Genomic DNA, 12,268 nt, shown 5'->3' on the forward strand with positions numbered 1-12,268 from the left:
TGTGAGCCTCATAAGAAGAATATTCTATCTCCAACATAGACAAGAGGCAAAGAACCAAGCTAATAAAAATTCAATGTCATAATATTCTTCAAGAGGGATCCCTAATCTAATGGCTCAAAAAGTGTGATCAGAAGAAAGGTTCTTTTATAGGATTGCTAATGCTATAAGATAGGGTGATCTCATTAGAAGCATTAGAGTTCTGAATTTACTCATTTGACAAAAAAAGAGGAAATCGTCAACGACATCAATCGGATGCTCCGTGCCCAGAATAACTCCATTTTAGGGTTGTATTAGGACTTCACTTTGTCCTTTTTTGGATTATTTAAGTGATCTCCTATAGTTAATAGGTTATTTTTATATTCTTTTAATAGCATTTACGTTTGGTATCTTTGTCTTCAGGGGTCTTTATTTTTAGTTATTTCAAGACAGGGAAACCACTATATATGCATCATACAAGCCAGTGGCTAAATGCAATAAAGAGTTGAAAATAAAATTTGGCTTTCGAGCTTGATGGTGCTGACTCCATTTTGGGGTTGTTCATGCCTCACTATTTCAAGGTGGTCATGCCATGAGCGCCTAAGCATGTTGGTGTTGATAATGAGATACTGAAGTCGCCCTATTTCATGTATCATTTCTATTCAATCTATGATTTAGGGCCTCATCCGTCTTGACATACCACATTCTTTATCCCTTTACCCCATTATCAACATCTACCAACCTTGCCCTCACCTTTTTCAGTGTGCGTTACCGACTCTGCTACATACTTGACATCTTCAATCAAGCATTCATTTAGAATGTACTTAGTCTCTGTATGGGGGCTAAGCAATATATTTTCAAGGTCTTCATTGGAATGTATCTAGTCATGTATAAGACTAAAAGTACGCCACTTACCCAAAAAAAAAAAGACTAAAAGTATACCACTTACCCCAAAAAAAAAGACTAAAAGTACACCACTTACTCAAAAAAAAAACTAAAAGTACACCCAATAATGACGAAAAGATCCATTAGAATACATTGTTATGATCGCTGGTTATGGAAATCATGGGCGTAGAAGATTCTCTCTCTCTCTCTCTCTCTCTCTCTCTCTCTCTCTCTCTCTCTCTCTCTCTCTCTCTCAATGAAAAAAAAAAAGGTTTCTCAAAAGGGTGCAGTTGGCATACAGATGCAACCGTAGCTGTAGAGGTAAGGTGCACCTTCAAATTTTATGATGGTATAAAATTTTGATGTAAAATATTCTTAGGATTATCTCAAAATATATTTTTATTTCGAATTATAAAATTTAAAATTTGAAAAATGGTCAAAATCAAGTAGATTTATAAACATATGAAAATCTTGAAAATGGACAGTGTAGATAATATTTTGTAAAATGCACTATTTTTTAGACTTAAAATCTTTTTATTTTTCATGGTCATACATCTTGATGTCAAGATGATCAATCAAATGGCTTTTCAATAGTAAAACTATATTTTCCGATGGATGTTTGAGGTACATCCGTAGCTGTAGAGGTAAGGTTGCACCCTTATATAAACTTTTTCCTTCTCAAACTGCCACGGTCACTGGGTATTCTCAAAATGAGCTTCTAAATCAAACCGTAATATATAAGGAAGGCATTGAAACTCGAGATAGCTACCATTCCCTAGCATCTTGTCGAATGGGTCCTCCAAAAAACCATGCAAACAATAAGTAATCATGTTGGGTCTTTATATGCAAGTATGCACATGTAGATTCCGGTGTGTGTGCATGCCCATGCATATGGAAGGTATGTTTCTTTGTTATATAAAGCCAAGCTCTTAGACCATCCGAAATACGGAGCATGAATCATATTTCAAGGACCAAATAAGTTAGTAGGGAATATAAACATAATCATATTGCCGCAATATTAGCTTTGGAAAAATAAAGAAAATAAACTAATTTTTATGAATAAAGTTCATGTACATCATCAGATAATTCAAAAGATATATTCGTTTTGTTCCACAATAATGGACTTACTCATAAAGTTTGAAAACAACTAGCGCCTTTTGAGATAAGCATTCAACTTTTATGAAGGACACATTAGTAAAGAAGGGGTATTCAGATATCAACCATCAAAAACTCAAACAAGCTATCTCCTTACCCCAATAACTAGAAAGAGTTTGTGACATAGGTCTAGTGAAAACTTATGCCCTAAAAATCAAGAAAGAGTTGGTTGTTCATTTAATTATTGAGATGATTAAACTTCCAAGAACTATGGAAACTTTGAAACATGTGCATACAAAGGATCCAAAAGAAAGCGAGTAATTTAACCCTATAATTTGATATATTTATATCAGTTATGGTACATATCTTCAACGAATAAACCAAATATTATGGAAATGCACCTGTTGGAACCTTAAAACACGAGTTAAACCAGTAAGGGCACCATTGAATTCATTTCAATGCAAAACCCCAACAGTTGGGCACCATTGAGTTCATTCTGATGCAAAACACCAACATCTGCCATGCGCTTTACGAGGCCAATATGAATCGATGAAATTCTCATACTAGTAAAAACATATTCTCACACTAGTAATGAAATATTTTCATACTAATAATAGAATATTATACAAAGTATCACTGATAGGAAGAAGTTGACACTTTTCTTTCTAAAACAGTGATGCAAAACTCACTATCAATATACGAACCGTTACACTCAACTATGTTTCATGGATTTTTTTTGTTTGGGTGTCAAACTCATGTCAAACACGTATTGACCCACTACATATTCAGATTCTTCTAGCTATGACTTGTTCATTAAATATTATTACATCATTTTAGGGACTTGCTCTTCTTTTTTTATTTGAGTATAGGTATGCGAACTTTGAAAATATCCATGAAATTTTAAAATAAATTATGGACTCAACCAATTAAGTTTTGTTGATTATTTCGAGCTACTTATCATTAGATAAGATAGTAAACATTGTCAAAATTTGTTCTCTTCATACTATCATCTTCCTCATGGCATGACAAATCCGACACTCTACACCCGTGTCGGATGCTGACATGCATACCCATAGTCATAAAACATAGCTCTAAAACAAAGCATCCAAATCAAGTTCTAAATCAAAAGCATGAAGTAAATATTTATTTTAGGAATCTGAAAATGTGAAGCTACAAGGCTAAAAATAAAGCTACCCCTATATGACTGAATTCTTTGTTCAAACATAAGACAGTGCCTAGGGCAGTTCATCAGCTAGAGTACAATTTCTTATTTTTCAACCCAAACAAAATAGATGATGAAGATCAAGATCAGAATATGAAACTAAGAAAATTTAACCTAAGGAGCAATTTTGCAAAGGCAAAATTTTAAATCCTTAGAGACAACCGGGAAAATAGCCAACAAAATGCAATCCTAGCAGGCAAATCATATTGTGATAATCTGAAGCACCATCATGTACATAACATATTCCTTGTTTTTCAACTACACAAAATACATGATGAAGATGAAGATCAGAATAAGAAACCAAGAAAGTTTAAAATAAGGAGCAATTTTAGGATGCCAAACCTTCTGCAGATTTACATGATAGTGTTTTGATATCTAAACTCTTTCTACTTAAGCTTCACATCAATCAATAACCCATAATTTATATAGACACCCAGTAGAATATATTATCATATTATCCTATTTCATATAATGTGTGAAATACATATCCCAAGCACATAATCAATTTAAGTAGACCAAAAGCATACAATCCCATCTCCATTATAAAGTAATATACATCAGTTTTGTATAGTATCAATCTAATGCTCAGATGCCACAATCATACATTTGATATATACACCTTTTTTCTAAGCAAAGAGATAACCATCTCACCTAGTGCTATTTCTGGACCATTTCTAAGGTGTGATGAGGTGGTTCCCGCTTAGGGTATATCAAATGTTTGGAGTGCCATCTCATAGTAGTATGATACGTATTATGTTACTTCATGAGGTGACTAGGATTTCACCACGTGAAAATGATAACCATGTAACAACGCCAATTATTCTTTAGAAACTCAGAGCAGCTCAAAAACAAGGGAGAGCCAATATATTATCTAAGCCAATGGGCATATATATACAAGATATCGGTGTGACAAAGGCTATAGTTTATCCTGGTAAGGTGAAGAATATGGATGATGACATGGCAAGAGAATCCCTAGATCTATCATAGGATCAGTGACTACTACTAAGGCAGGAAACTGATGGTTATATTGCTTCATGGGGGGCTATGCGATGTTGGGAATGATGAGATATAGGTTTGCGGGTCTTCATGTAGGGGCTAGACAAACATTCAAGACATAAGGATGATGCAGAGACATCTGATAAAGGAATGCTAGACACAGTAGCCCTTGTTATCAGAGATGACCTTTTGGACTAGTATTCCTCGCAGCATGTAGGTGGATCTATTAAGTTTTAGAAAAAATTACATACATATCAGTTGTACTTTACATTATTACGGTTACACCAAATAGTTTCTGTTGTTACACGACTGTCCGTTTTTTACCTTTCATAATACTATTTTTAAAATATTGATTTTCAACAGTGTACGTTACAACATTTCTTGGATTTGAAGCAATTTCACATAGTGAAGGTATGTGGGTCGATTTTTTATATTTAGATTGCCACCTGTTTTTTTGTTAGGGTTGATACTCAAGCATACTAGTTATTTCTTGTGATTTGGGTATAGATTAATTTAATTTGTGGCTCCATTGTGATTGAACTTGATATTTAAAATTTTGAGGTTTCGAGAACTTGAAAGTTTGTGGTCTCTGTAGAACTGTAAATTACTTAAATTTGGGGGTTTATAGTCTTAGATAGTCTTACGCCCAAATTTGTATTAGATTTAGTGATATTTTAGTAAATTGTTGATTTTTGTAGTAGATAGATTGAGTAGCTTAAAAATTAAAATTTGTATGTGATTTATGATTCAAGTATATATTTACTTTGAATATTTTGCAAAGTATTTAGTGAGTAAAATTATTTGAATTGTAATTTGTGATTTATGATTCAAGTAACAATGACTACATTTTACAAAATAATTCGTATCAAGATTTATGATTGAAGTAGACATTTACTTCAAACATATAATTGTGAAATGTAATTTATCTATAATCTTTTTTGTTAACTCAAGAAAAAATTGTGTATTGATCCTAAGGATGTTAATCATACATAGAAAGACATTTCTAAGTATGAATCAATGAAACATTTCATAAAATAGCACCATTTACAGATTAATCGAGTACTTCTTCTTTTGGATGCTTGTCAAATAGGTTATGTGATTCTAATCTTTTATCACTATAATTTGTCTCATTAGGATTGATATTCATATCTATACTTAGGAAATTCGTTTTCATGTCTCTTGTGATCCTGATCCTGATCCTTTCTAGTTGATCTCTGATTGTGGTTGTCTTATCAGACAAATCCTATATATTTCGTGACTAGATTTATGATTGAAGCATATATTTAGTTTGAACATTTGAACATTGTATGTGATATATGTGACTTATATTTTGGATAGAATAATTCGTGACTAGATTTATTTGAGAGCTCATTCGATTTGTGACTTAGCATTATTTCATTGATTCTTTATGCAAACGCATTATGAGGTATTGCTGTCTCGAATTAATTCTATTGATTCTTTATGCAAATGTATTAGGGTATGGTCTATAACACCAGTTTATGGTCTAAAAGTTATAAATTTTTTCGTTTAATAATAGCATGTCATTATTGTTTGTTCATTTGTTATCCAGTAAATATCTGTATATGTAACCTTATGATTAACATGGTGACCATATGAGATTTCAGTGAATATGAATCATTTACATCCCGATGGAGGATGCCCAGGAGGTCCTCAAGACACTAGTTTGCTGTAACTTCATCCTGAACATGCATCATATGGGAAGGACAAGTATATGTATATATTCATTTGCCCTTTCTATGAATTTGTTATTTTACAATAAATTGTATTCAAGTTCAAACATTTTATGAGTAGTACATGTATATGTATTGGGACTAATATGTTGTGTACTTGTTGTATTTCAGGAGAAAGAAGAAATTAGAATTAATGAGAAGAGTTATCAATTAAATGAATGGAGATTAACAGAAGAGAAAGTTCAATTAGTAAATGTGTTTGGGTTGGGTCCCTTGTCTATCATTCGGTCAGGCCGAATTGATCATCCTTTGGTCTCAACTAATGTAGAGAGGTGGCGTTCTGAGACCGGCACATTTCATTTCAACATTCATATTGGTGAGATCGCACCAACGCTATTTAATGTATACAAGAAATTAGGACTGGCTGTGGATGGCGACCCAGTTACATGTTGTCCTATGAGTGACCTGCGACAGTATATAGAAGACAATTTGGGTATAGTCCCTGATGTCAACCTGATAAACTTGAGGCATACATGGTAGAAGGCGAATTTTAGGGAATTTCCACCTGATGCAACCCATGTTCAAGTTTATAGATATACTGGAGCATATCTGCTCTTCCTCATCAGTGTTACCATATTCGCTGATGCATCAGTTTCAAAAGTGCCAACAAGGTACTTGCAGTTTTTTTAAGATGTTGAGGGAGCCAGCATATATGCTTGGGATGCTACAACCCTTGCATTCCTCTATCACTCACTTGGAATAGCTTGTACTTTCAAGCGAAGACATTTTAGTGGTTCAACCAGTCTCATGCAAGTAACCTTTTTTTTGGTATGTGACATAAGAGTAATAGTTTGGACTGCTTTCCTAACATATTTAATACTTATCATATCTTAATTTATTGCAGTGCTGGTCGTATGAACATAATATGCATATGAGGCCCATATCACATAATATCTCTCCAAATATGCTTAGGGCCAAAAGATGGGAGGCACCGAAGAAATATCATAGCAATCCATATAACCTAATGCCTCCCATCAGACAAGAATTTGATAACCTCCAACCTAATGAGGTTAATGTATAATTTGATATTGATTATTTTCAAATGTATTTAACTATTTGTAATTACTTTTATTGACCGATTGCATATCATACAACAAGTAATCTGGAATCCCTATTTCAAGCTTGATGAGGTCATTTCAGATGATAGGCAACAGGCATATCAAACTGCAATGTGCATTACAATGCTGATATTTGACGCTATTGTCGAGCCGTACATGCCAGATCGAGTACGCGGACAATTTGGAGCTAAACAGGGCATTCCTAGGAATCCCTTGGTTGTTAGTAAGAGGGCTAGCAGACAAGGTGGACAACGAGATTGGTGAACTGTGAATGCAGATAAAATCGCTCACTGGTTGTCTCGTCATGACCACATGATGCCTAAAATTGTAGAAGATACTGACAATGGGTTGCCCTCAGAGGAGTACAAGGCCTGGTGTCCCATCCTCTAATACATAATGTCACTAACCCACCCAAAGACATATTGCAACCTGATATCCAGGAAGAAGAAGATGGGGTTTCTGCTCATGAACCACAGTATATAATGAGACCTCGAGGATATGAGGACGAGTTGGTATGTTTATATTGACCTACAAATTCTTATAGTATTTTACTTACCTATTAGTTTTATGAAATTGTTTAAATAAATTAATTATGTAATCTTGTTTGTGCAGGTTAGTGAAGTTCAAGCATCTACAGTCATGTTAGCAGAGGCACTTACAGTTAAACAGAAGTGGTATCCTGAAATTTATAATCACATTAACAATGTGTTTGTAACGTTGTCTAAGTTTATGCTTGTGGATATGGGTGACGTAGAAGCTAGGATGGAAGTTTTGCAACGTCAACATAATGTGAAGGTATACCTGACGGGGCCGGACATGATGGAGTGGGTGAAAGTAGTCGGGTTGTAGAAGACCTAGCTTCATCCACACAACCTGCAGTTAAAGAACCCAGAAGATAACACACGAAAGAAATAGTATCAGCCTAAGAGAAGGCGACCAGTGTAATGGGGTCTTGACCCGTGTACTGTATTGGAACACTTGGTCATTTTGACCATTGAAATGTATTAGTCATTTTGACCTACCCAATTTGTTGAATGAATTTTGTATTGGTCATTTCTAATTTCGCTCAAGTATTTCTTTCTACTTTCGTTTAAGCCTTTACAGATTAATGGAGTTTGTGGCTTGTTGGGTATTAAAATTGTTTAATAATTTGAGTTTCTCAATGTGCACATGTGGCATGAACATGAACTGAACTAGAGAAAGTTGAACATAAGACAGAAATCATATGAACTAGGGAAACTGAACTAGGTAAAGTCGAACATGTGATAGTAACTGAACAAGCGACGTGTGTCAGAAATCACTTTCAGATGTTCAAAATATCACTATAAAAAATCCATGAACTTCCTGTTAATATCACTGTAAAAATCCATGAATTTCTTGTATTGCAGTCAAATTTTCGAATGTTCGACATTTCCGAATATGTAACATCCGAAAATGAATTCAGATGTTGAACATCCGAAGATATCACTTTCACAATCCAGTAAGTTCCTGGATTGTGACAGTGATGTTTTCGGATGTTGAACATCTTAAAAGTTCATATTTTTGGATGTTGAACTCTGAAATGTGACTGTCAAAATCCAGTAACTTCCTGGATTGTGACAGTGATATTTTTGGATGCTGACATTTTCGGGTGTTTAACATCCAAAAATATCACTGTCACAATCCAGGAAAAATCCAGGAACTTGTTGGATTGTGACAGTGATATTTTCGGATGTTTAATATCCGAAAATGTCATATTTTCGGATGTTTAACATCTGAAAATTTGACTGCTAAAATCCAGATTGGTTCATCTAGACATCCAAAAATTGTTTAGACATCAAATTGTTCATCTAGACATCAAGATGCATGGACATGAGAAAAAAAATAAACTTCAAGGTTTGGAAATGAGAAAAAAATGGACATCAAGATCCATGGACATGAGAAAAAAATGGACTTCAAGGTTTGAACATGAGAAAAAAATGGACTTCAAGGTTTGAAAATTGTTTAGACATCAAGATGCATGGACATGAGAAAAACAAAATGGACTTCAAAGTTTGGACATCAAGAATAATGCATGTTTTAGGCCTTTAATTTTATAAGTGAAGATGAAAATTTATTTTAAGGCTATCACAAAGATTTCCAATATTGAAATCATCTTTCTCAATACAAAGATTGACAAACTCATAATAGTTTCAGAAGGGGCTGCAAATTCTCCATTAGAAGATTTATGACAACAAAGAATTCCAATTGCACTAACACAATTTGGACAACAAAAACAGAATATTCACTCTATTCATTAATTCATGAAATTCATAATTCGATACAAAAATACAATATTAACATCAAGTAATTCACTTTATCGGTTCTCTGCATGTCCTCCTATTATGACCCTCTGTGTCGCATCATTTGCACTTCAAAGGCCTGGTTATCGGATGTTCCATCTCGGATATTCTTCGTTGGTTTTTTGGCCTACCGGGAAGGTTTGTAGTCCTTGGTAGCAACACTGTTCGGTTGTAAATATCTGTCAACTCAATATCATTCAGGACAGGCGTAAAGGGAGTTTCAAATGCCCTCTTAAAGTATTCCGCTGTAAAAAACTTAAGGCAGTACACAGTGGGATCCAAATGCATATGGTTAATGGCCGCAATGGCATGGGTACACAGAATGCCATTGAGTTGCCATTTTCTACAACTGCATATCCAATACGTTAAATCGACAACGTACTTCTTCCCAAGATAATGGATCTCAAACTGCGTATCCATGGTGGATATAACTGTCTGCAAAAATCGAGCCTTCATCTTTCACTTGTCAAGTAATTCTTGGGCCTTTGGTACTAACATGCCGCTCCAAGTATTACCTAATTCCCTCTTCTCTTCAAACCTGGTCATCAACTGTACCCTTATTTCTTCACACATTGTAATGATCCGCTTCTCTTGAGCCGATAAAATCCAAGCATTAAAAGACTCGGCCATATCTAGACTCTGAAAAATAGGCATCTGCCCAAAATTTGGGAGGAATATTCTTAATCAAATCATATGCTTCTAGGTCAGTACACTGTATATCAAACATTATTTTTTCTAACCCACTAATGGTCACTTTATGAGCAGCCTTCCAAAACAGCATCAGCAATACTTCAGTATTTGCTGACCTCTTCATAAATCCCTTAAAGTTCTCTCACATATGTCACATGCAAAATGATGAAAATATGTGGGAAAGCATTTTTCTATTGCTTTTGGCGGGCTTTTTTGTCAATTTGATATAATGGTTAAGGCAGACAAATTATGGCACGTATACAATAGCTCACTCAATATACTTAAGAACCAATACCAACTCTAGTAATTCTCCTTCTCAACCACTACAAATGCGAATGGGAAGAGCCCATTATTTGTATTAGCATGATGACATACAATAAAATGCCTCGATACTTTCCTTTTAGGAATGTTCCATCAATACCAGTTAGTGGCCTGCATCTATTACATAGTGCATTGACGATAAGTAATAAATAGTCGTTTCAACCTGTCTTCATTTGTGTGGAATTTCGGTTCTCGAGTTGGTTCTTCTGATCTTCTTAATATACCGGGGGAGGTCATGGTATTGTTGTCCATGTGATCCATCTATCAACTGTCTAGTAACCTCTTTTCCTTACCAAGCTTGCATGTCGGAAAACCTGACCCCGTGATCACATTGAACATCGTTTACATGTCTTTTGCTTTAATTTTTGGTTGGTCAAGAAGGAGGTCTTTAATCTCTTTTGTCACCCAATCACCACGAGCTAGTGGCTGATGGACCCCTCCCCATTGGATCACTACATGTGTGCTCCTTAACTATAGACTTCACTTTAAAGTATGCGGTACTGTCAACTCATAAGCACCGCACTTGCCATGTGCATCCCTTTACCTTGTAACTTGCCCACATCCATACTACTTCACTTTTGTCAAACTTTAATACAAAATTTTTGTGGAGAGCAAAATCAACTAGATGATGCCGGTATTCATTAATATTTTTAAAAAATTATCCAACTTTTAATTGAACCTCGTTACCAACTCCTCTACATGGACTCTCTAGTGGTTCAATATCCTCCATATCACGCTCTAGTACGAGCTCAGGGTTGGGCGCCACTTCAATGTTTTGATCTTGCTCAGGTAAAGCGTTACGTCGATTATTGACGAAAGATAGAATGTAAAGATAGAATGTAAGATGAAGCAACAATTTATGCACATATAAGATTAAAATAAAGCAATTTACAAATGAAAAAATAAATTGTAGATATATTTATTCCTTGAAGATGGGCCCTCAACAACAAATTCTTGTTGTGGCTTGGCAATATATACTACAATTCTCAAAGATTCCCCTCCCAACATAAAAGATACATCAATATCATCACTAACATCAATCAAATCTAGCCCACTAGATATACTTGTGTTGTGGTACATAATAGCTAATTTGTTTGGATCACACTTGGTTAAATTAGCAAAATGACTTTTTAGTTCATCCAAGGTACTATTCCCATTATACTTGGTGACCTTCAATTTTTCTCATTTATAAATAACACGTCCATCAACTGCATTCATCCCAAATCACACCCCCTCCCCCCATATCAGAATACCAGTTGCACTCACTCAGTCGCCATCGTCAATACTACTGTATTAAATGAATAGCAAAATTTGTGTCACAAAAAATTATTACAAAAAAATTATCAAAAATTGAGATATTTCTAACTACTTTAGGGTTCATAAAATCTGAGTATTACATAATAGATTGAAATAGTATAGTACAAAAAATGTGAGCAATAAACATTAAACAAAAGAAAACAACAAATACTCATATAAACACAAAATAAACAAAAAAATTTAATACAAACAAACAAGTTTAATAATTATTTAGCAAAAAAAAAGAATACAATGTATCAACACGATACAAACAACAAATAATTATATAAAACAAATAACTTCATCAATATTAAAAAAATTCATTTCATTAATAAAAAATACACAACAAATATTATTGAAAAAATAAAATATCCTAAAAAATAACAGATAATAAACTTCAATTAATCAACTGTAACAAGAAAGAGTAAGAACGGTACCAATCAATTCTAAATAGTGAGTCAATCTCTCTAACTTTGTGGGTTACTGTATTAAGGGACACTAAATGGGGAATGATGCTTCAATGATCAGTTTTTCCCAACTTTATAAAAATAAAAATAAATAAATTTCCGCATGTTGGCGTGAGATGTTTGTGCGAAAAATTTCGGATGTTGAACATCCGAAAATCTCAGAAATTTGAATGTTGAACATCCAAAATTG

The 12,268-nt window shown here is 34.2% G+C and overlaps 1 protein-coding gene across 1 annotated transcript; it reads right to left on the bottom strand.

The window, feature by feature from the left end:
• Positions 1–9,143: 9,143 nt before the first annotated feature.
• LOC148780973 (uncharacterized) lies at positions 9,144–9,760 on the bottom strand. Its single transcript, XM_088874683.1, has 2 exons — positions 9,436–9,760; positions 9,144–9,214 (listed from the first exon to the last, which is right to left on the bottom strand). Exons 1-2 carry the CDS (start codon positions 9,758–9,760, stop codon positions 9,144–9,146), a joined length of 396 nt encoding a protein of 131 aa, XP_088730809.1.
• Between the last annotated feature and the right edge of the window lie 2,508 nt (positions 9,761–12,268).

The sequence above is a fragment of the Amborella trichopoda genome, chromosome 8 (assembly GCF_054954075.1).
Source record: "Amborella trichopoda isolate Santa Cruz 75 chromosome 8, AtrichopodaSantaCruz75HAP2 v2.0, whole genome shotgun sequence".
Classification (NCBI taxonomy): Eukaryota; Viridiplantae; Streptophyta; class Magnoliopsida; order Amborellales; family Amborellaceae; genus Amborella; species Amborella trichopoda.